This window comes from Stegostoma tigrinum, chromosome 7 (assembly GCF_030684315.1).
Source record: "Stegostoma tigrinum isolate sSteTig4 chromosome 7, sSteTig4.hap1, whole genome shotgun sequence".
Lineage (NCBI taxonomy): Eukaryota > Metazoa > Chordata > Chondrichthyes > Orectolobiformes > Stegostomatidae > Stegostoma > Stegostoma tigrinum.
Window position 1 is genome coordinate 26211518 of NC_081360.1, and position 26439 is coordinate 26237956.

General features: G+C 42.1%; 1 protein-coding gene across 2 annotated transcripts in view; it reads left to right on the forward strand.

The window, feature by feature from the left end:
• The window catches only part of mlphb (melanophilin b), a 120627-nt gene that overhangs the window by 75800 nt on the left and 18388 nt on the right, over positions 1–26439 (forward strand). Inside the window, exons 10-13 of one of the 2 annotated variants that reach the window (XM_059647120.1) lie at positions 490–734; positions 3908–3991; positions 7552–7788; positions 25182–25385. In XM_059647120.1, coding sequence (XP_059503103.1) covers positions 490–734; positions 3908–3991; positions 7552–7788; positions 25182–25385 — 770 coding nt within the window. The remainder of the gene's footprint in view (positions 1–489; positions 735–3907; positions 3992–7551; positions 7789–25181; positions 25386–26439) is intronic. The other variant, XM_059647121.1, reaches the window with a different exon arrangement.

Below are 26439 nucleotides of genomic sequence, written 5' to 3' on the forward strand. Positions count from 1 at the left end.
AACTCATGTCTGGGATGGCAACAGTGTGAAACCCCACCCAAGTATCAACTGTCCTCAGAAGCATTTTTTTATTAACATAAAGCTGTGGGATAGCTATTGCTCCATAGCTGTAGTTTAGATCAACTAAGTTGTCCTCAACCAGTGAATGAAAATGGGGCTTCCATATACTCAGCACACGCCCTCATAAAGTGCTTATGGCGCTGATGAGTGTGCCACACAGAACTCTTGCCCTCCTTGTTCAAAAATGAGTTGGAAATTCACATCCGAAATTTTACATTTGGCTGACAAAGATATTAAGAACAATTTGATGACATGTTTCTAATGTGAGACCTTCCATTCCTGGAACTAAATCAAACTTCTGTGAGATGGACTGGACCAATGTTGCTAATTCTTGCACACATTTCACAATAAATGATGGTCCCTTTCAACACATGTTAATATCTCTTTTTGTTTCTCTTTGTCATTCACTTTCATGTTAATTGAATTCAGATGAGGTGGTGCATCATGAGTACAGACTTCCCCGCACACGCTCAGTTCCTGGGATCTGGACCTCCCTTCGAGAAGCAGAGGCTCAGCATTCAATTCCTTATCACAAGCATGGTGCCCAGTACTACGCTGACATGGATAGCTCTGACAATGACGAAGCTCCTGAACTTCCAGTGTATCAGCGCCACTTTGTACGACGCAGGAGTAGGAGCTCGTCACAGGAACATCAAGTCTCTGGAGGAAGTCAGGTATGTCATCAAAAAATGCAAGCAACCTGGATCCTGCCAATGTACCCAATATGTACTGGTATTGCTGAAAAACAAATGTGTTGTCAAAGCTTATAATCTTGCACTATAAGAATATAAATTCCAGTGGCAACATTAGTTAACATTGTTTGAAAAGAAGGGATAGATTAATTGACAAGTGGCTGTAAATAAGGTCCAAACTATTTGTTCATTGTACAGATTTGAAGTTGAAATAAGGCACATCGAAGCAATCTTGCGAGAGAATGCCTATCCTGATTAGATCATTGCTCACTGAATGTCACTCAAACTCATAAATGGACCTAATGCTACCAGTTTTGGTCCTGAAAGGTGCCAAGTCTACCTTAGATTACTTTGTAATTGTCCCAAATATTTGAGCTACACGTGAAGATAGTCCGGACACATTGCTACAATGCAGTAGCAACATGAATTCTTCACAATCAAGATGTTGCCGTTAAACTATAAAGACATAATACGAACCATACAAATGAGTAATGTGGCGTATGGATTCCATTGCCATATGATGCCGCGTGTAGCCTATTCATTCCAATAACTGATGGACTGTACCAAACAACATGTCCCTTAGGCTCTTTGCTGCTGGTATAACCAACTAGACCGTGCTTGCTAAACTCAAAGCAGCATTTAGTGTGATTCCATAATTGGACATTTACTTAACAATCTGAGGTGTGCTAAGAATTATGCCAGCAGTCAATTGTAATGTGACTCATAATGTGTCCACGCTGAGTCTTTTCAACAAAGCAAAATCCTGGAGATAACTATTCCCTGATGCAATCCCCTGGCAATGCTTCAACCATTCAGAATTGAATCGCCTGGTTTGAATTTAAACAAAAATTTGGAGGTTAATTGTTCCATGACACATTGTCAATGGCAAAGCTTCAGCAATCACAATCCACTTGCCAATTAATCAGTGCCATCTTCTCATGTAATATGAACTGTTGGTCCCTTTAAGATTTGGCATTTTTTAAAATCAGTCCTGATGAGTACAACACAAAGTTTCATCAGCATGTCTGTTTTTCAGCAGTGCTCATGTTTTGCACAACCTAGTGACAATTATATATCAGACAGACTTCTCGTTAACTGGGCATTTGTATTCTAGCCTTTAAATTTAGCAAACAACATGATGAGAATGTTCTGTAACTGGTGTAATCGATCAGGTGACTGCTACAGTCGTTTCTGGCACTGTGTATTGTTGTGAATAACACCCATCTGCAAATGTAGGTGCGTTGCCAAAGGAAAACATGAACCCGTGATAAGCAAGAATCTTAATGGACTGATTTTTTCTCACTGTGTACAATGAGTTTTCAACCTTCCTCTAGAGGAACAAAGGGATTAGGAGTAGTCTACTCAGTCTCTCAAACCTGCTTTGCTATCCAATTTGATCATGAGTGCACCCCAAATGTTTGTCCTTTTTGCTTCATTACACTTGTTTCTAACATTGACCTCCCTGCTTCAATTTTTGATGGCACAAACTGTTTCTGTGACTGTAACAATGTAGAACAATGAAACATTTTATTGCCCCATTGTTGGCTTACAGGGGTTTCCAAAAGGAAAGAATGCCAAAAGTTTAAGTTCAGATGATTGTCTTGGAATTGCACATTGTGTTGATGTTTCAGTGTTGTTACTGGTGCTGCAGTTATACTTTGCGAAGAAAATAGAATTTGTTCTCAGCACCAGCATTTTCAATGTAACGTGCAGTTTTTTTTTGGGCCCTGCCGAGGTTGGGAACAGAGGCAGGTAGTCCTGAATATGTCTGGCTGGCGTGACTGCTTCTCAGCCTTCTTCATAGCTGGTCATTGCGAAAGGTGCAGATTTGGATCTGTCGTGGATGCCCATCCACATGAGGCTGGCAGCCAATTTAGCACATTATCTCTTGTTTAGGCAACCAAGATTTTTCACTCAGCCTACCAGTTTCTCGATAGGATGCTATCACAGTTTAACTTTGAAGCCTATAAGCCCTTCCTGCCTACATGGGCTAGGGCTCAGCCAAATCGTGCCGTACAGAGGGATTTCCCCTGTACTGGTGACCTGGCAGAATATTTTTGCCATTTTGTATTTTTGTTTAAATCCTCTTGCTAAGCCTCCTTATTGAAGAACCCACTTATTTCAGTTTTAAGAACCAACCTCAACTCTAACTGGCAAAGGAACTTGTCTCTGTAGCCATTAAGGAGGTACAGTGCTTAAAATTCCAACCTATAACCTGTGTTCGGGGGACCAAGGAATACCCCTGGCCCCCGTTTTTTGCCACTAAAAGTGAAAGTTGAACTCACTGTGTCAACGGGGTGGGCACTGTGGTGAACTTCAGCTGAACGTCTACCTTCTAACAGAAGAGCCAAGACTAGAAGTGAAAGCTGCACCAATTTCACTGATGTAACAGTCAAGATAGAGGTTGTACATTTTTAAATTGAAGATTCAACAAATTTACCTGTCACAAAGTATTGCAAATCCCCATTTTTTTCAGTTTGCTGCTGCTTCAATTGAATTCTGTCAGTCTAGTTCATTTCTGCATCTCGCTCTCATGCTTTTTATGTTTTGATCCTCCGCTACATGCAGCCTATGCTTTGCTGGTAAGCTTTGAAAGGTGATCACGACAAGAGTAAATATGAGGAATGGTGCACACTTAATCCATTAATTAGTCATGGACTCCTTGAATCCCTCCAGTATGAAAGCAGGCCATTCAGCCCATACTAGCCCTCCAAAGAGCATCTCGCCTAGGCCCACCCCCCTTTTCCTATCTCTGTAATCCTCTCGGCTATTCAAGCTAACCTGCACATCCCCAGACACTGTAGGCAACCTAGCACCGCCAATCCACCAAACCCGCATGGACTGCGGGAGGAAACCCACCCAGACACAGGGCGAATATGCAAACTCCACACTGTCACCCGAGGGTGGATTTGAACCAAGGTCCTTGATATTGTGAGGCAACGGTGCTAACCACTGAGCCACTGTGCCACTCCTTTGGGACTAAGGTAAAAGCAATCTGTTATTTACAATTAGCTCAGTAGCAAACATTTAGATTGGTGTGCACCATTTTCTCTGACACTGAAGATCCTCTTTAAGTCTGTTGAATTGCATAATTTTTTCATCCTGCTGCTGGTGGTGGTGAGCTGGTGATGGCTTGAAGTATTCCTTACCCACAGATTTCAGATTTGTCCAGGCGCATGTCTTCTATTGAGCGAATGCTAAGCAGACTGGAAGAGAAGATGACTGCTTGTTCTGTAGAGGTAATCAATCACAGTTGAAAAATTCAGATTAATGGGTGCTTTCAGACAAAGCAAGTTAAAAATGAAGAAATATAGTTGTGTCTTTATGTTATCAATAAATATGAAATATCTTTGATTGAAGACAGCGAAGGAAAGTGATTTTAAAGTTGCTGTTTGGGTTTGCTGCCTGGCAGCTGAGGTTTTGTACAAAACATCTAAGAGGCTGCAATTATATTGATTTTGAACTTGCCTGAATGATAACAATTAATTTATCCAGATGATGATTTATCAGAGGGGAAGGTAATCCAATCTGAAAGCACCTAAAGTAGGATAGCTGGAGAAGTTTGGATGAAATTGTAACTTGCTTACTTGTACCCCAGTATATTTGCTCTCTCAAACCAATCCTGCTTTGTTTCTTATTTATCCTTAGTATCTATGCTGGGGAGAAATAATTAATAAAAGAAAATTAGGTAGGTAGAATTATAATAGGGTCAGATTTAAAGTCTTAGAATGGCTGAGCTAAGTAAAGTAAGAAGGAAGCATGTTAAAACCAAAACCTCAAATCGAAACCAACTCACCTTAAGCCTGTCCATTGACAGTTCTAACAGATGGAGGCAGATGTTTGGCGACCAGTCTGTTACCAGGCGGCATATTGCTCATTAAGTTATTTCCTTTGGAAAAACGATCTCAGACAGTTAATTAATTTCTGTATGCCCCGTACACTTTGAGAGCAACTGGTGTTTTCCGTAAAGTAGAGTTGGTAGGGGGGAGAAACCTAACAGAGCCGTACAAAATTGTGAAGAATATTGATGGGCTAGGTAGGAAGAAATGCTTCCCCTTAGTATAGGGGATAGTAATCAGAGTGCAGAGATTTAAATGTAAGGGGCAGGAGGTTTAGTGGGGATTTGAGGACATTTTGTTAACCCAGGGTGAAAAAAGGGTGGAGGTATCCAGAATTCACTGAGTGAGAGGGTGGTAGAAGTGGGAATACATATAACATTTAAGATATATTTAATGAACAAGTGAAAAGCCACAGCATACAGGCTACAGGCCAAGTGCTCGAAAATCAGTTTCATGAACTTTGGTGCTACATGATTGGTTTGGATACAATGGGAGAAAGGGCATCTTCGCAATCTGAAAAACTCCGACTCTGTGCATGTCCTTGATGCTTTCAGGCCATCTTTCATCAATACTTCTTGCAGCACTAGGAGGGCATCTAGCAATGCCCTAGCAGGTTTTCTTGTGCCATCATCTCAAACTTGCCTCAGTATCTAAATACCTTGCCCCCATCTTGCTCCAGTCATCCTATTCTTCCACTTGCCGAGATTGAAAATTCTCATCTTTGCCGTGGTTTCCTGACTCCTGCACAGTCTTTGAATTCCAGCATGCGCCCAGTCAAACATGGATGACCTGGAATTGCTCTACATACACCATGTGCACGTAGTAGGACAGGAATATCTCATTAACTCAAAGCACATTAGTAGCACATCTGATTCTTCCTCAACATGCAGTGCATATGCCTACTTGTGGCTATTTAAACACCAAGCCAGAGATGACCTTTTCTTAGCATCTTGCATTCATCTCTAACTCACTGCCACTCTTTCCTCAATGCTCTAAATTAAACTGCCACTCTTTGGCTCATTGGCCCATCTGATCAACATCCTGTTGTACTCTGAGATAATCTTCTTCACTGTTCACTACACCTCCAATTTTGGTGTCATCTGCAAACTTACTGATCTCACCTCCTATATTCACATCCAAATCATTTATATAAAAGACGGAAAGCAGTGGACCTAACACTTGCCGCTTCCAGGACAGCAACCCAAATCCCTTCCCCACCCTCCATACACCCAGGTGAAGTATGACCCAGGGGAAAGATAAGTCTGCTTGGTGGCGGTCAGTGGCATTTGGAAGCAAGGGCAAGGAGGTGGCTCTCCGCAGCTGGCAGTGTGCCTGAGTTTCAGACCTTCAGGCATAGATCAAGGGGCTGTACCTGAACTGACAGCCTGCTCACTGAATGGCTTCATCCTGCTTGAGCTTCTTTATCAAATGTTAGCAGTGAGTTACAGTCTGCATTGGTATGATGGTCATTCTTACAGAGACTTTGAGGAGGACTGGATGTAGGTCTCACTCATTAAGCTCTTCCATCCATAACTTAGTCACCATACTAACAGGTGCCCGTGGCACTTCTCAGTATTAACACCTTCAGTCCCACATACAGTATATGGCATTGAATTGCCTCTTTGCAGCCTTTACTCCATGTCCATCTTATCCTGAAGATATCAAGGCACTGTCAGTGCTGCCCCCCTCCCCCCCGTTGTGGATAGAACAAACCTTCCTGTCCCCCACAGTGAGGGTGTAGTTGTGCCACATCCCGAATCTCACCTCAAGACACTTTACAGTAAAAACAACACCAAAATCTGACTTGAAATAATAGATGATGTGGAGGTTGTCTTACACACACACACACACACACACACACACACACACACACACACACACACACACACACACACACACACACACACACACACACACACACACACACCTCATCCAGGACTTGAATGCAGTGTGAGCTACATTTGATAAGCACCACAAAGTCTCCAATGGGAAGCAATTTTGTGCCCCATATGTGTTTTATTGAAGGTTTTGCTAATGAACGTGACACTGTATACACTTCTGCATCAAATTAATGAGCTGCATCCTTCCTCTGTCTCCTTCCACAGTATAGCTAATTTCTGATCAGGTAAAGGTTGAGTCACTTGTTGTAGATTTCTATCTCATCCCAAGGCTGAATTATTTTCTTGCAAAACATTTTAATGTAAAGAATAGAGACGGGCATTGAATTATATTCAATATGATATTTGAATAAACATTCTATTAAACAAACTGAGAAGTAAATACAACTGGAAAGCTTTGCTGAAGGTTTATAAGAAAATTCCATTTGAATAACATATGTAGTGTATTTACTAGTGAAATATAGCTTGTTTCTTTTTTTGAAAAACGATGGAACAAAGAGTCTGTACCATGCTGTATATGATTCAATGAATGATACCAGAATTATGGGAAAGGGTGAACAGATTGGGTCTCTTTTCTCTTGAACAGAGAAAGCTGATGGATTACCCAATTGAGACCTTCAAAATTATGAGAAAGTAGACGTAGGAATTATTCCATTAATGAAAGTGCTAAACTAAGAGTGGCTGGAGGTGTGGAGAACTATCGGTAAAATAGTTGCCCAGCAACCAAATAGAGAATTTAGGAGAAATTTCTTTACCAGAAGAATGATGAGAAGGTGTAAATTGCAATGAATGGGAGTGGTTGAGGTGAGTGGTCTGGATGTGTTTAGGACATTTGAAAACAATGGAAGGGAAAGGGAATAGGGCTGTTGTAATTAAATAAGGCAGGATGAGAGGAAGCTTCAGTGTAGAATAAGTAGCAATACAGGCTAGCCAGACCAAATAACCTACTTCTGTACATTATATTCAAAGGGTATCTACATAAGTAGCTTCTTTTGAGACCTGAGGATGTAGGATGCATGTAAATAGCTTTAATCTTTTTAAAAATTCTCATTGAATTTGCAGTCATCAGCCAACACTGGTGGGGCTCCAGCATCATCCCTGGTTGACTCAGAAGCATCGGGTCTTGATTTGACAGATGCGGATGTAGAAGAAGAAAAACTAAAGAAGATATTGGGTGAGTTAGCCAGCAATATCAGTGACAAAGCTCCTTCATCTGAAGAGGAAGAGGTAAAAAGGAAAACAGAAAGACCACAAGAATTAACTTCGCCTGGTGAAGACCCACACACTGAGGCTCTAAAGGTATGGAATAATCGTTGAGGTGAGATCAGACTTATCCTCTTGAGAGGAAATATACAGCTAAAGCTCACCTGGTAAAGTTTAAGCAATTGCAGGGAAAAGCTCAGAAGATCTGGCAGCATTTGTGAAGAGAAACATCAGAGTTAATGTTTCGGATCACCAGACCCTTTCTCAGAACCCGAAGCGTTAACTGATTTTTTTTCTTCACAGCTGCTGCCAGACCTGCTGAGCTTTTCCAGCAGCTTCTGTTTTTGTTCCTGATTTACAGCATCCACAGCTCCTTTGATTTTTATTGAAAGATTGCTTTTTAGCTCACCTGGTAAATGTTATAGTCACTTGCTGAGTGTATCATTACTGTTCAGTCATTTACAATCCACCCCTCATCAGATTAAGTGACACTGTGTTAACAGTGTGGTAGTTGTAATGTGCTGTAGCATCGTATTCTTTAGATAACAAAGTGCGGGGCTGGATGAACACAACAGGCCAAGCAGCATCTTAGGAGCACAAAAGCTGACATTTCGGGCCTAGACCCTTCGTCAGAAAATGGGGATGGGGAGAGGATTCTGCTCGTCCCTGCTTGCCTAACCTGTTCTTCCTCTCACCTATTCCCTCCGCCCAACTCAAGCCCCACCTCCATTTCCTACTCACTAACTTCATCCCGACCCCTTGACCTGTCCATCCTCCCTGGACTGACCTCCCACCTCCCCACTTATACTCTCCTCTCCACCTATCTTCTCCTCTATCCATCTTCAGTCCACCTCCCCCTCTCTCCCTATTTATTTCAGAATCCTCTCCCCATCCCCCGTTTCTGATGAATGTTCTAGGCCCGAAACATCAGGCTTTTGTGCTCCTGGGATGCTGCTTGGCCTGCTGTCTTCATCCAGCCCCACACTTTGTTATCTTGGATTCTTCAGCGTCTGCAGTTCTCATTATCTCTGATCATATTCTTTAGGCTTGGTTTCAAGCCTACTATTTACCTCCAATTAAGCTCCTCATTTTGTAACTTCTTTGCAGTGGAAGATATCTTGCAATAACTAGATAATACCCTACTGACTGAGAGAAAACTTCAGAATCCTTCCCTGGGATTGTCCTGAAACTGATACTAGTGGCTAGTTTGATAGCACCATTGGAAGCAATGTGGAAATCTAACTTTAATCAACTCATGTGCTGGAAATCAGAAAGTAAATCAGAAATAGTTGGAGAAACCCAGCAGGTCTGGTGGCTTCTGTGGGGGACAAAGCAGTGTTAATGTTTCAAGTCCAGTGACCCTCGTTTGGAACTGAAGAAGGGCTACTGGACCTGAAACTTTGTCTCTGCTTTCTATCCAGGTAATCGGACTTCCCTTGGCTTTCTTCCAGGGGATTTGTGTTTGATAAAAGGGCAAAAAATGGAGAAAACAGATGTTGAAATCTGACCAATTGAGTGATGACAGGAAAATGTGTACTTATGTAAAAAAACAGCTGAATGAAATCGAACCTACATCATAGAAACACACAGTATGCAAGCTCTTTGGCCCATTGAGACTGCAACAACAATACCTAGTCTAAATCTACACTAGTGCCACTTCCCAGCACTTGGACTTTGGGCTTCAGTGTTATGATATTTCAGGTGCTCATCCAAGCACTTTGTAAAGGTTGTGAGGTTCCTACCTCAACTACTCTCCAAGGCAGGGTATTCCACCCTCTGGGAAAAATTTTATTGTGTTTTTTTAAATTCTCTTAAACCTCCCACCTTTCTTGACCCCTTGCTATTGACCCTTCAACTAAAGGGAACAGCTGCTTTCTCTCCACCCTGTCCATGCCTCTTATAATCTTATACATCTCAGTCAGGTCCCCTCTCACAGTCTTCCCTGCTCTAAAGAAACAACCTGAGCTTATCTAACCCCTCTTCATAGCTAAGATGTGCCATCCAGGTGACATGCTATTGAATCTCCCAGCTCCCCACTCCAGTGCAATCACGTCCTTAAATGTGAGTGTTGTGAAGAAAATGAAACAAGCTAAGTGAACATGTTACGTTGTGTGAAATTAAGCGGATGAATGCTGCAAGAGAGACGAGATTGACTGAAAGGCCCATTCAGTGTATTGCATGGTGATGCAAGGGTGGAAAACTTTAAGTTAAGTGGAAAGATGGAGAAGTTGGCGTTGTTGTTCTTAGAGCACACGGAGTTAAGGGGAAGTTTAATAGAGGCGATCAAATTGATGAGGTGTTTTGGGAACATTGGAAGAAAAGGCAGTTGTCTGCAGTGACTGGGTATTTAGTAATCAAAACACACAGGTTTGGGATGTCTGGCAAAGGATGTGAGGGGAGATGAGAACTTTTTCTACAGAGTGAGTTAATAATCTGGAATGCGGAACCTAAGGGCTCACTGGAGCAGGTTCAGTATCAACTTTCAAACTGGAATTGAAGATTTCTTGAAAGGAAAGATTAGCAGGGGTACCAGGACACAGCAAGGCAGTGGAGCCAAGTGAAGAGTTCTACATAATGACCAGCACAGACACACTGACTGAATAGTGTCCTTCTGTGCTATAAGATTTTATGATTTTATAATTCATGTCTCACTTAACCATGATCCAGAAATTTCCAGGGTCAAACCCTGATCTTCATTGAGTTAGATGTTATTTCCACTCAATGTTATGTTTGGCTTTAGCACATCAGATGGAAAACAGAAGAAGGCAAATAATCATGTTTTTAATTTGGGATAACTTGACCATGGTAGAGATAATATTGGACATGAATAGGTTCAGGCTCGGATGAGGTGCCTCCAGTTACCGGCATTAATGTCATATATTGATAGTTGTTTAAATAAGTTACCAGGGAGATCCACCCAGCCTATTAAACTGTACCCAGGATCAGTCTCCAGCTTCCAGCAATGTGGGATGAAAATGATAATGAGACAAACGCATAGACGTTATTGTTGCAGAAATGCTGTGCTGCTTTACCTGCATGTTCACTCAAAGCAAAATGCCTGGCTCTGGCTGATAGCTGCCGCAGCAACAGCCTGAAAAACCATAGTAATTTCACAAGGTGAGTGCACCATAACCGCCAGAAGGACTGACTACAGTGTTCATAGTGTGAACAGTTTCAGATACTTCATTGCCAGTTGCCTAAAACCTGAGTGTAACTCATGAAGAAAGCTGACGTGCAAAGTGGAAAATGAAAATTGGATGGAACAGGTGGGCAGGCTGTCCTTGTACTCCTATGTTAAAATCCAGGCAGACCGAAAGATCAAAGCCACTTCTGGCTTGACTCTGATCAGCCACAAAAAAAGTACCCACTTTTTTTTAACAAACAGGCAATCTCATTGTCAGAGACAACAAGATAAGGTGGTGTGGGAACTGGAAAACTGTACTTTTCTCTGGTTAGGCTCTTGACTCATTTGATAATCCTGTCTTGAAAAGTACATGAAGTTGCAATAGCTTTCCAAAGAGAAGCAATGGTTCAAGTTTCAGCTCAAGCTCACTTCAGCCCTGAGCCAGCACAGTTGAACAGCATAATAACACATTTCAACAAGATCAATTACCCCTTATTTATTTGCATATGGTGGGCAGGCTGCCAATTTCACTGAACACCCAGCCACCGTATGGTGGGAGCGACCTCGTGGGGTTGGCTGGTCGGTTGGTGGTGGGCTGGGCACCCACTTTATTCTACGTGTCACTCTCCCACCCAGCTAAAAGTCACCTGATGGGCGCTCATAAATTTCAATCCCTGGTAATTGACCTTCAGTTCCCAGCAATCCTAGTAACTGGCAATTGGTGGCATTGTTCCTTAAACGTTACCACGCATGTCATTTGGTGAACCTCTTCAGAACTGTCAAAATTCTCAGGAACCTGTAGAAAGATATTTATCCTCAACAAGTTTCCTTGCAACTTGCCCAGCAAAAAAATGGTGGAATGATGTTAGCAATAAGGAACAAGCTACTGTGAAATTGATATTCCTCATGACTTCTGAAAGTAATGCAGTTCACAACGTGCTACTAACTATCAATGCGTATTTAAATGTCCACCTTAATACCAAATTTTGAGTCCAACTTTGGTAGGAAATGTACTTTGGTTCTCCTAGGCTACATTTTAGATGGTCAAGTTGAGAGGGTAGACCGCATCATTCCTAAGAAGAAGATGAAATCTGCCTAAGTATGATTACCATAATTGGCAGGTTACAACAACTCTGGTGTGGTCACCACTCAGAGTCCTTCTTTGCTGTGGACTGTCTTTCTTGACCCATGCATACACTTGATGAGGTTTTGCTGCTCAAAGTCAGGGCAATGTACCTGAATTGAGGAAACACGTAATTTTCAAAAAAAAGTTAAATGGAAATTTCTAAATGGTAGTCCTTGTCTCATATCCCTAATGACTCTCAGTTCATGAAAGAGGAGAAAGAATTAAGGGACAACTGTTTGCAATCATGAAATGTGAATTATTATGTTCGTCATACCATACTATGCAGTAAAACAGCTGAAGTCTGCTTCCAAAAATGTCAGTTAGTTACTTTGCTGGAGTCAATCTGAAAGTACATTAATGTCTTCCTCAACAGACATGTTCTTTAATCTTAACACCTCGTATGCAGTGTTCAAAACTAATAAAAATACCATAATAAGATTTTGTTTGTGCCTGAAAAATGGAAATATAATAATCAGTTTTCAAATTGATGGATGTCACTTCCAGGATTTGTTTTGCCCAGATAGTCACACTAGGAGTGTGACTCCAATCGTAACTTGTTCCCTTATTTCATTGCAATTTCTCCTGCTTTGAGCTTCTCACTTTGTTCTGTGACTTAAAAACCTTGTTTTCAACCATGAATATAAGTACCATACCATTTCTCTCAATGAGCATCTGTACGCTTACGATTTTGACTTCTGTTGTGATTCACCATGCTTTATCCCCTCTGTTCACTCTCCTCCCTAAAACTTTAACTCTAGAATCTCTCCAACCCACCTCCTTCACCTTGCTAACTCACATGACCTCACTATTTCCAGAGTATCTGTCAAAGAGAAGGTCAGATCTGAATACTCCCTTATGTTACTCTCAATCTACATTCTCCTTTCCTTCCCAGTTCTGCCTCCTATCCATCTACATGTGGAAAAGATTTTCTCCAATTCACTTCCAAAGGCACTTCCAACTTTCCAGCCTTTGGCCCTTTATTCGTTACAACATTTATGTTGCTACCAACCTGCTGAACTGCACCTCACCACCATCTTTAATTCTCTGTTCTCCATTAAAACCATTATAGTCTGTCACCTTTGCCATTTCCATGACACAGCCCTCATCTTCAAATCCCCGTGTTCCTTGGACTAATCCCACTGTCCACACAAACTATTATCTACAGCTTCCCTTTCTTCTCTGAAGCCCTTGAATCTCTTGTCGCCTTGCAAATTCATGACTCCTTCCCTAGAACTCCACGCAAGAATCCCTCCAACACCGAACTGAACAAATATGAAGGACAAGATAATAAAATGTGAGGCTGGATGAACACAGCAGGCCAAGCAGCATCTCAGGAGCACAAAAGCTGACGTTTCGGGCCTAGACCCTTCATATGAAAAATGAAGGGTCTAGGCCCGAAACGTCAGCTTTTGTGCTCCTGAGATGCTGCTTGGCCTGCTGTGTTCATCCAGCCTCACATTTTATTATCTTGGAATCTCCAGCATCTGCAGTTCCCATTATCTCAAATATGAAGGACAATTGGTTTTAGCCATTCCTGCCATACCTGGTTAGACCACCTAAAACATTATAGATTGTAGGATCTGCAGATGATGGAGAATCCAAGATAACAAGGTGTAGAGCTGGATGAACACAACAGGCCAAGCAGGATCATCATAGGATCAGGAAGGCTGACGTTTCAGGCCTAGACACTTCATTTTTTGCTCACTAGCCCAGGATGATCCTGAAATGCAACGGAAAGGCCCAAGCCATTCCTTCACTGCAAACCACCTACTTCATTCCCTGCCAAAACCCTGTCTCATCTTTTAAAAACCAAATCCTAACCCCACCGTCCACACAAACTGCTACCCCATTTCCAGCTCCTTTTCCTATCAAAAATCCGTGACCGTGTTTCCTAGAACTTCGTTCATGAATCTCTCCAAACAGATTTCCACTCTGCCATAGAATTGAAACAGTTCAGATCAACATCTCAAATGATGTCTGTGTGACTATTACAAAGTTAAACTAGTCATTCTTGTTCTGCTTGACCTGCTTTTGATAAACTGTTCTCCTCCAGTGACTTAGAATCCCTACAATGTGGAAGCAGGCCATTTAGTCCATACCGACTCTCTGAACCGCATCCGAAGCAGACACCCCACCGTGTCCCTCTGCATTTCCCTGTGGCCAATCCACCTAACCTGCACATCTTTGGACTGTGGGAGGAAACCAGAGCACCTGGAAGAAACCTAATCACATCAGGGAGAATGTGTAGATTCCACACAGACAGTCAGCTCAGGGTGAAATCAAAGCCTGATCTCTGGCACTGTGAGGCAACAGTGCTAACCACTGATCCACTCTGCTAATTTGACCACTGTGGTGAATTTGCCCTCTCTGGTTCCATTCTCATCTACCTAAACTTTACAATGCCTTATTTTTCTGCTCCTACACAGTTACCCTTTGCATCTCCCAAGGATCTATCCTTTGCCTCCTCCGTATTCCCATTGACCTGCTGCCGCTCAGCATTGAGAATGCAGCATTAGTTTCTGCGTGTACACTCTCAACAACTTGCTTAACCACTTCATCACTTCCTTGACTCATCCACAGTTTCTTTTTTGTCACACTGCTTGCCCAGCAATGTCCAGGACTGCATGAGTAGAAAGTCCACTTGAACCAACATTCTTCCATCAGTGACCAGTGCCAGAAGTCAGATTAATTAATCACTCATTCATTTGATGATTGTGAGACTTTCTGTGCATTAAATGGCTTTCATATTTCTGTACGCAACAATGACTTAATTCCAAAGTGAAGCAGTGATTATCTGTGATTTGTAACATAATGATAGGATGTAAAACTAACTTGGGATGAACCAGTATTTCTGAACAAACCACCAGAAAATCTGCGATACTGACCCTTTGTGACTGTATTGGAACATATTACCATTTTGCTTATTTTGGATTGTTACCAACATTGCAGTACAGCTGACAGTGTTAACAAGGAAAGGACTAATTTCCTGCGCCAATGAATTTAGCTTTGTAAACAGGAGGTACTTATTTTTCTGGAACCCATTTGAGTAGGCTATATGGCTATCAGCAAGCAAGAAGCTGAATCTCTAATGAAGAAAGGTGACAGTCTTTGGTCACAGCTCACTGATGCAATAGTCTATGAGACCCATATCTTAATGAAAGGAAAAAGATTTTCTAGTGTTCCATTAGCCCATTATTAAATGATAGAAGAGGTTACCCCTCCATTCCATTAACCTGGAAAAGAAACTCTGCTTCATTTGGTTTCCTAATGGTTCTTTTGTCTCAGTTTCCTTTTGCTTTTAAGTAGCCATTCAGTATGGCTTGAAACATGTTGTGCACATATTAGTTTGTTTTGCTATTAAGTTATATAAATGTGGCACACAAACATATTCAAATCTAGTCTGGTATTGATAGCACTAGGGAATATAACCTATTAACAGAATCAGCAATAAGCAATGTCTTGTATCATATTGACCTTTCCCCTACTCCTGTTCTTGCCAGAGGACAATCTTGTTGTTTTGAACATGTGGTAAAAATAAAGCCTTTTCCTCGAGGTATAAACATTAATTAAAGTTAAGAGGGTTGGGGGTCAACAGTGCAGAAGAATTCAGAGGAGGAACTACTAATTTTTCTGCCCCTGAGTAAACCATCTAAACTGGAATGAACCTAGCTTATGAATTAACTCATCACAGTTGGTACAGGCAAGCTCTCTGATGAAGGGTCTAGGCCCGAAACGTCAGCTTTTGTGCTCCTGAGATGCTGCTGGGCCTGCTGTGTTCATCCAGCCTCACATTTTATTACCTTACTTTACTGTTGTCTTTCTTAATCCCTGGATAAAAAAAGAGAAGAGAATGAATCATAACTTCCATTGCTCATCACTGACCATTAATTTATGTATAGTGTAGCGGAAGTGGTTGACCGAAACAAGAGCAGGTTTGGCTGTGTTTTCCTGAGTAAGCTGGCACTATCCAGGGCCGCACATGAGATGCCACAGCATATTCGATGACACAAAGATTGGAGGAATTGCGGATAGCGATGAGGACTGTCAAAGGATACAGCAGGATACAGATCGCTTGGGCAGAGAGATGGCAGATGGAGTTTAGTCCAGAAAAATGTGAGGTAATGCATTTTGGAAGTCTAATCCAGATGGAAAATATACAGTAAATGGTAGAAACCTTTACAGTACTGATAGGCGGAGGGATCTGGCTGTACAGGTAACAAAGGCCAATAAAAGTGGCAACACATATGGAAAAGGTAGTCAACAAGGCATATGGAATGCTTGCCTTCATCGGCCAGGGCATTGAGTTTAAAAATTGTCAGATAATGTTGCAGTTTTATAGACTCTTAGTTAGGCCACATTTGGAATGTGGTGTTCAATTCTGGTTGCCACATTAACAGAAGAATTTGGTGACTTTGGAGAGGGTACAGAAAATATTTGCCAGGATGTTGCTTGGTATGGAAGGCATTATCCAAGAGGAGAGATTGGAGAAAGTTGGGTTGTTCTCACTTGAACAACAGCGGTTGAGGGGGGCGACCTGATAGAGGTCTACAAGGTTATGAAGGGCATGGACAGAGTGGACAGTCAGAAGCTTTTTAACAGGTAGGAGGAGTCAGTTACCAGGGGCCATAGGTTGAAGGTGCGAGGGGCAAAGTTTAAAGGTGATGTACGAGACAAGTTTTTTATACAGAGGGTGGTGGGTGCCTGGAACTCACTGCCGGGGGAGGTAGAGGAAGCAGATACCACTGTGACTTTTAAAGGGTATCTTGACAAATGTGTGAATAGGATGGGAATAGAGGGATACAGTCCCCAGAAGGGTAGGGGTTTTTAGTTGTGATGGGCAGCATGTCGGTGCAGGCTTGGAAGGCCAAAGGGCGTGTTCCTGTGCTGTAATTTTCTTTGTTCTTTGTTCTTGTTCTATTCAGGCTCAGAGTTGCAGAATTCTTATGTCTCTTCAAGGAAAACAGTCTACTCTATCTGTTTCCCTAGCTTAAGTTTCCAACCCTGAATCTACTTTATAAATTTTTCTGCCTCTCTCTAATAGCTTCATATCTTCCCTGAAGTGCATGACCAAGAACTGGATGCAGTACTCCAGTTGAGGCCATACTAGTGGTCTCAATAAGTTTTACTTAACTGCTTTGCCTTTGTTTTCTATTTCACTTTTGATAAATTGACATCTGTACAGTTTGCACTCATTTTAGAATTGTACCTGTGATTTCAAAATTACCCTCCATGCACATCCTGCCAAAATGCTCAGGGTCATGGTTTCAAATGCCACCAGGACAGTTGGAGAAATTTGAATTCAGTAAAATGTCTGGAATTGAAATATTAGCCTCATGGCAAGCATGTAATCATTGTCTGTTGTCAAAAAAATAGTCTTTCTGATTCGCTAATACCCCAAACGAAGGTAATTTGCATTTATTGTCTGGTGTGGTTTACATGTAACTTCAGACTCTTAGCATTGTGGTTGACTCATTACTACCATTTGAAATGACCTCATAAGTCCCTCAGTTCAGGGGTCATTAGGCGTGGGCAATAAATGCTGGCCTTGCCAGTGTCGCCCACGTCACATGTAAGAATGAAGAAAAAAACACAATTGTCCACATAAATATACATCTGAAAGGATTTGAAAGGGTTAATATTTGGTTGAGTGCAATAAGAACTGCCCACTATGATGATGGCGTGAGGATTTGGCGGGAGATCAAAGTAGAACCTAGTGGAAGATAAGCCTAAGGCTAGGCCCGCCCAATTTACAGCCTCCTCTTACACCCTGTGGATAGTCACAGAGATGCATTAAACTGCATCTTGGCTAGTCGAAAGGACTCTTTCTTTAGCCCAGAGAATGGGTAGCCTCGCACACGACTGACAACTCTAAAGAACCCCCATATGTAATGGATACAGATGGCAGCACACACCGTGCATCATGGTGATCAGCATGGTAACAGCACCAGCCTCAGTGTGGCAAACATGTCAGCGACCTAGGAGACTTCTGGGAAAACAGAATTGCACAAATGCTGTTGGAACCAGGTTCACATTTGCTTGAAAGTGGCATACATCAGCTGGCTCTGAATGATTATGTGTAAGGTCAGTGGTTTTTCTTGTTTGACCCAACAGCGGAACTGAGAAGTCACAAAAATGGCAACTTGTATGGAGACTGATGAATTGTAAGAGTGAGTAAGTGGTGTGGCGTTGTGAACCCAGCTGATGTTACTACTGGGACATCTCGACTGAAACAGATGGATTATATGGATTTTTAAAAATTTAATGTGGTAATATTTCACTGAAACATGAGCTTGCAATACTGTAGATTTGGTTTTGGCAATAAAAGAGGCAATTTGCACTATTTGCAAGATTTCAAAACACATGGTGGAATAAAACTTGAACTGTACCAAAACTGTCACATTACTGTATTTGAATAGCAGAGACAGTTCCCTGCTCTACTCCCGCATTCTTAGGTTTGACTTAACTATTTCTTCAATTCCTGGTCTTGAGATCTTGATAGTCTTTGTCATCATTATTCACACTGCTGAGCTTAATCTTTCTTAGCTTCAATTAACCCTTTGATGGCTATAACCAAACATTCTGGTCTGGGATTTTCAAACAAGTACTTTTACACAATGGTTCCTAATGGTTCTGAACTAATTCCGTTCTCCAGTAGAAACTGTTCTTGCATCTGACCCCACACAGATCCACTGCTAACTGAAACAACTTTTTTTTTACCTAGGAGATTTTCTGAAGCAAAAATTACTTCTTGATTCTTTTTAGTCAACCATTATCTGACACATAGATAAAAGCAAAATACTGTAGATGATGGAAACATGAATTAAAATGAGGAAGTGATGGAGAAATTCAGCACATCCAGCAGAATTCATAGCAAGAGAAACAGAGTTAATGCTTTTAGTCTGATATGGCTTCAGTCGAAAGATTCTTCTTTAAACAAAACTTATCAATGTTGATGTTCAGAGAAACATAGGTATACTTGTTCATGGAACACAAAACATCAGTGTGCAGGGACAGCAAGCAATTAAAGGAAGTAGCACGGTGGCCTATAGTCTAAGAGGATTGGAGTACAACAAGAAAGGAGATTTTGCTTCAGTTGTATGGGGCCATGGTAAGACCAAATTTTGAAGTCAGCTAGTATTGCTAGTGTCTTATGTTCACTTTGGGGTGAACTCCAGAGAATGGATGAGGAACACCTACACAAAGTTTTCACTGACAATGGATACCCAAGAAGTTTCGTCTGCAGATGCCGACAAAACAAATGATAGTCAGAGGACACGTTACAACAGAAGACACGAGCAGCACAACCCTATTTCAAAAATATATTACAGATGAGTGCCAGACTCCTAAGACCGCATAAGATCATGATTGCACACAAACCTATAGCAACACTGCGCCAAATGTTATCAAAGAGTAACGACCCCATACCGACAGTAAACAAGACCAATTTGAGATACAAAGTACCATCCTGCGAGTTCAATAAACATTGCATTGGACAAACAGGGACAAACTGACAACCAGGATACACGTACATCAGCTGGCAGTTAAAAGACATGACCAATATTCACTTGTCTCAATACACACAGACAATGAGGGCCATCAGCTCAACTGGGACAGAGTGACCATACTAGGTCAAGCAAACATCAGACATGCAAGGGAATTTCTGGAAGCCTGGTTCTCAACACGGGACTCCATTGACAAACACATAGAAATAGACCCGTATACAGACCGCTGCTAAAAACAACAGAACCAGAAGCTTCGAGACCATCACATCTGAGGATCATATAAATCAGGAAGGAAGCAGAACACCAACACTCGATTAGAGGTCACACTATGATGCCTAGAAGGGTAACAAAACATCCAGCTTGGAGAGCTAATGAACACCTGCAAAGAAGTGCAGGACGAGACAATTAACGGTAGGGGTAACAAAGCGTGGAGCTGGATGAACACAGCAGGCCAAGCAGCATCTTAGGAGCACAAATGCTGATGTTTCGGGCCTAGACCCTTCATCAGAAATTAATGGCAGGTTCCTGGATACTGTTGTAGAACAAAAAGACCTAGACATCCGAATACATAATTCATTGAAATTTGCATCAAAGGTAGATAGGTGGTTAGGAAGGCATTTAGTATGTTTGCCTTTGTTGTTCAGACATTTGAGTATAGGAGTTAGGGCGTCACGTTGAGGTTATACATGATGTTGGTAAGGCCGCTTCTGGAGTACCTTCTGCAGTTCTAGTCATCCTGCTATCAGAAGGATATTATTAAATTGGAGAGGGTTCGTTAAAGGATTTATCACAATGTTACCAGGAATGAAGGATTTGTGCTATAAAAATAAGCTGCGACATTTTGCACTGGAGTGTAACAGGTTGAGGGGTGACCATTAGAGGTTTATAAAATCTTGAGGGCAGTAGATAAGGTAAATAGCAAAGGTCATTTCTCTCGGGTGGTGAGTTCAAAATTAGGGTGCATATTTTTAAGGTGAGATGAGAAAGTTTAAAAAAGGACATGAATGGCTCATATGTGGAATGAAATTCCAGAGAACATAGTGGATGCAGATACAGTTATAACATTTAAAGGATTGGTACATGAATAGGAAAGGTTTGGAGGGATGTGGGACTAATTTAGTTTGGAAACATAGTTGGCATGAACTAATTGGAACAAAGGGCCTGTTTCCATATTGTATGACTCTATGACTGACACTTTCCCATATTGTATTCCATCTGCCACTTCTTTGCCCTCTATTCAATACCCCTTCAAAACAGTCTGACAGATTTGTCGGGGATGATCTCCCCTTGATGAAGCTGTGCTGACTCAGCCCTATTTTACCATGCACTTCCAAGTACTCTGCAATCTCATCCTTAATAATGGGCTCTAAAATCTTATCAACCACCAAGGTCAGGCCAACCAGCATTTGCTTCCTGTCTTTGGCGTCCGTCTCTTCTTAAACAAGGGTGTTACTTTAGCCCTCCTGACTCCACTAATTCCTGAAAAATCACTACCAATGCCTCTACAATATCCCAAGTTATCTCCTTCAATACCCCAGGGCATAGTCTGTCTGGTGCTGGTGATTTACCCACCTTCAGGCCTTTCAGCTTCCCCAGCATCTTCTCCTTATTAATGTCTACTACACTTACTTCTGCTGTACCCCAACTGTCTTGAAGTTCTGCTGTGCTGCTGGTGCATCCACTGTGAAAATGATGCAAAGTACCAATTCAGTTCCTCTGCCATTTTTTGTTCCACAAACCTGCACATTTTTGTTCCACATTACTATTCCAGCCTCATTTTGCAGTCCAACGTCCACTTTTAACTCTTCTTCACCTTTTATATATCTTTAAAAAAAACTCTTGTGATCTTCTTTGACGTTACTAGCTAGCTTTCCCTCATATTTCATCTTCTTCTCTTACTGCTTTACAGTTGTCCACTGTCAGTTTTTAGGATTAGGATTAGAGGAGGTTTAGTAATGGAGCAGATTATAAAGATGAGGGCCTGAACATTTGAGCTCCAACCAGGATGTCTGAATCAGCAAGTATTGGTCTTAAACCTGATCCCCAGCCCTTTTCTCTGGATGGAAAGTTGGGAATAGGGTAGCAACTGGAGTTGATCACAATTTGAATATGTTTCACAAAGGCAGTTCCTAATGTAAAACTACAGCTATCTTCCTTCTGATCTGATTTTTGCAAGGAGGAGTTGGAAAATGCAACTTGTGCAGGTTAGGAGGTCTAAACATTACAGAGTTCTTTGGAAGGTATCATTTTGGAGATACGTCCACAAGTATAGCTGCAGGATACATTTCAGAAAATGTCCATTGCACTTTGTGAGAAGTCACATGCCCCATGGGATGATTGAAAGGAGACCCCGAATGTGTAGTTACAGTGGATAAAGACCTTGTAATTGACCAGCTTATTAGAACAATCAAGGAACTGTCATCAAGGCATTCCGATCTCTTGCCTTTTAAATATTTGAAAAGCACAACTGTTTTCAGTGTTAAGAAACAGAGCTTACTATTTCATTAGGTCAGCTGACAACAGCCTTATGCTGAATAACTGATTTCACAAACTATCATTGTCACAGCTGGGTGTCTATCAAATAACCATCTGATTGACTGTTCCAGGTACTTATAAAGGCTTTAAAGTGTGATTATGGGTATAAATGCTTGATTTTGTAGGACGTTAAAGGAAGCTGTGTCCAGTAAATTTTTTTATCAAGTAGAGTGTTTTTTTAAAATAAAACAATAAATTTGACAAGAGATACTTAAAGACTTCATTCAATCAATGTGTGAGTCATGAAAGTAACCCATAGTGGGTACTAGGCAAGTTGGCATTGAGCGAATAAGGGTAAAATGGGATGGTACAAAGTTGGTGATAATAGGAACTGCAGATGCTGGGTACAGTGGATGCAGTATACCACATTGGCAGATGTGCAGGTGAACCTCTGCTTAATGTGGAAAGTCATGTTGGGGCCTGGGATAGGGGTGAGGGAGGAGGTGTGGGGACAAGTGTAGCATTTCCTGCTGTTGCAGGGGAAGATGCCGGGTGTGGTGAGGTTGGAGGGCAGTGTGGAGCGAACAAGGGAGTCATGGAGAGAGTGGTCTCTCCGGAAAGCAGACGGTTGGGGATGGAAAAATGTCTTGGGTGGTGGGGTCGGATTGTAAATGGCGGAAGTGTCGGAGGATGATGCGTTGTATCCGGAGGTTGGTGGGGCGGTGTGTGAGAACGAGGGGGATCCTCTTAGGGCGGTTGTGGCGGGGGCGGGGTGTGAGGGATGTGTTGCGGGAAATGCGGGAGACGCGGTCAAGGGCGTTCTCGACCACTGTCGGGGGAAAGTTGCGGTCCTTGAAGAACTTGGACATCTGGGAGGAAATGCTACACTTGCCCCCACACCTCCTCCCTCACCCCTATCCCAGGCCCCAAGATGATTTTCCACATTAAGCAGAGGTTCATCTGCACATCTGCCAATGTGGTATACTGCATCCACTGTACCCGGTGTGGCTACCTCTACATTGGGGAAACCGAGTGGAGGCTTGGGGACCGCTTTGCAGAACAGCTCCACTCGGTTCGCAATAAACAACTGCACCTCCCAGTCGCAAACCATTTCCACTCCCCCTCCCATTCTTTAGATGACATGTCCATCATGGGCCTCCTGCAGTGCCACAATGATGCCACCCGAAGGTTGCAGGAACAGCAATTCATATTCCGCTTGGGAACCCTGCAGCCCGATGGTATCAATGTGGACTTCACCAGCTTCAAAATCTCCCCTTCCCCCACTGCATCCCAAAACCAGCCCAGTTCGTCCCCTCCCCCCACTGCACCACACAACCAGCCCAGCTCTTCCCCTACCCCCACTGCATCCCAAAACCAGTCCAACCTGTCTCTGCCTCCCTAACCTGTTCTTCCTCTCACCCATCCCTTCCTCCCACCCCAAGCCGCACCTCCATCTCCTACCTACCAACCTCATCTCACCTCCTTGACCTGTCTGTCTTCCCTGGACTGACCTATCCCCTCCCTACCTCCCCACCTATACTCTCCTCTCCACCTATCTTCTTTTCTCTCCATCTTCGGTCCGCCTCCCCCTCTCTCCCTATTTATTCCAGAACCCTCACCCATCCCCCTCTCTGATGAAGGGTGTAGGCCTGAAACGTCAGCTTTTGTGCTCCTGAGATGCTGCTGGGCCTGCTGTGTTCATCCAGCCTCACATTTTATTATCTTGGTACAAAGTTGGTATGGGGGCTATTAAGGTCCTGGGCCTGAGTAGAGGGGTATAGATTTGTGTGTAGGGAATAGGGGAGCATGGGAATTGGATGGAGTAGCAGAGGTTGGAAAGGAGAGTAGAATGGACCAAGTGGGCATGTGGGGTGGTGGAGATTGCAGGGAAGGTAGTGAGATTGGTAGGAGGTCTGTTTTTAATTTTGCTTTACAACTAGAACAAAGACCTGGATCATCTTTCCCAGGACTTCCTCTCAGCCCTAGTACTCTAGCCCCTGTATCCAGCAGCCTTGTAACTGCCTTTTGGTGGGACAGCATGAATCCGCTGGGTTTTTCCTGAGGTAGGTTTACAGAGCTAGCAATTGTACCGATTCTGTGCTTCTCACCCAGAAGGGAAATGTTGGGTGAGGGAGTGGGAGACGTTAGACTGATTTATAAACAACCACAAGAATTTTAAACCCAGCACGTTGCCTGACTGAAAACGAATATATGTCACTGAGTTCAGGGGTGAGAAGTGAACAAGGCTTGTTGCAAGTTAAGGCATGGGCAACACTCCTACATTTATAAACTGAGTAGAACCAAATGTACTCTTTTATTTCAGCTCAATACTTCATATAATGTAACCTTTAGTGCAGTACAAAGATTACAAGAACAATAAAGATTGTGAAGAGGGAAGAGTTGATTGAACAAGGTACACAGAGCACAGCCATTATAGAAAGCACGGTGACCTATTAAGAGGGAAGCAGATGAAAGTGTAAGCTTGTAGGCATAATTAAAGCATGCCATTGCAGAACCTCACTGACTTCCACTAAATCAATAGCAAAGCCTTTTAACTAAATAGAAGTGTATTACAGAAGCAGCAGCACGTTTTCTAATCATTAAGTGCGGTTGGAAAATGCTACATGCTCTTGCTAATGAGTAATGACAAGCTTATCCTTTCAAATTAATATACCTTTCAAAGCTTTATACATACATAAACTAATTTAGATGATGGGTCTTAGTGCTGGAAATATAAATATTTTCCATTTCTGCAGTGTGTCAGAAAAATACACTCTGATGGTGTATTTGTTAGTTATAGTATTGTTAGATGTGGAGTGAAGTTCCCACAATAGCTCAGCAGTGTTTTTTGGACTCAAACTTAGCAATCTGTACTGTGTTCAGTATGATATTTTCTTCATTTTGCACAAGAGCTACACATAGTCCCTCTGGATGAAACTTCCTATTTAAATGCAGATATTTTTGTTGCAAGTGGTATTGTGTGTGTAGTTAAATGAGTTAAAGCCTCCACCAAGAGATCAGAGAGGGAAACCTACATTAAGCAGTCACATTAAATGTTTGTACGATAACATGGTAATTTCTATCTAATCACACTTAATATTCCATGTTGGAATGTTGACAGAATTTAAATTGGATTCAGTCTACTGGTAAGATATTTAATCCCTCAACCAGAGTGAATTTAAGATATCTTTACACTCATGCTTTTTTTTAACTTCCTGCCTGTTTTACTAACTTTTTTCTACTGTGTATGTGGCATTCACAGCGCTCATCAGCAGTGGATCTTTGTGACATCACAACGAAAACGTTAAGGATCATTAACGCAGCTGAAAAAGCATTGCATGACTTTGCAGAAGTAGATGGTGCAGTTAACGAACCTCACAGAAATCTCAGTTTGTACCTAAAGGCCAGTGAAAAAGACCTAAGTGTGAGCGCAGCTGATGAAGCATACAGAAAACTTGAGGAAAATGTAAGAGCAACAGTCTACCTCAAAGAAGAAATCCATGTTAATATTAATACCTGTACTTAGGAGATAGCTTCATATTTCCTTACAATTCTTGCATATATAATGGCTATATAAACAGAAGGTCTGAATTGATCATCACTTTTGTTCTTAAGTAACTGCATCTCCTGTGCCTATCTATGCCAAGTTAGTTTATCTCGGAGAAAGAAGGAATTGGGACACATCTGTTGGATTCTGCAACCCATGGCTATATAGCTCTGCTGTGGTTTTCAGTGGAAAGTTTTAAAAAAAGAGAACTTTAGGTTAATTTTTACTTAGGGGCCTTCTGTGCAAGCATAACCTGACAGCACATTATCAAGTTGATGTATGGAGCAACCACGTAGCAAGAGGACTACTGGGAATTAATAGCCCAGGAGGGGAAGGAAATTAGGGCCATGTGAGCCTTCTATTTTCAGATTGAAAGTCACACTAAAGAAGGCTAATCATTTGATGCAACCTAAACTTATGGCACATAGGAAACACAACAGTAATATTTCCAGCTGGACCAACCAGTGTCTCTGCATGAAAGTTTTCCAATGATCGTCACATGTGCCTCTAGCTTATGAAGTACTGTCGTAGATAGAAAGAGGGAGTAATTTGGCACATTGTGTTCCTGTAGGTGTATATGGCAGCCAGCACAAATTACGGCTTGGAAAGGCAGCTGAAGGACCTGGAGGAACGAGCACAAAGCAGACAGAGTTACACCGCCACAACAACAGACTCTGAGCTCTCAGAACTGGAAGATAAGGTGGCTTCAGCAGTTGCTCAGGTTCAATGCAGTGAGAGTGAGGTACAGTGTAAAAGCACTTCAGATTTAAAAGACAGTTTAGCAGCTGCAAGTTGAACCTGAGGAGAGATGGGTGCCCAGGTCCAAAAGCTTTGTTGGTAAAAACACTGCCCATTGCATGTACAGAACAGAAAGCTTGCCAGGTTTGATCTTTGATCTGTGCTGGTACAGTTGGTCTCAGCTGGCACTGTAGAAGAGAAAATGTCATTAGTTTCACTTGCCTCTGAATTACAG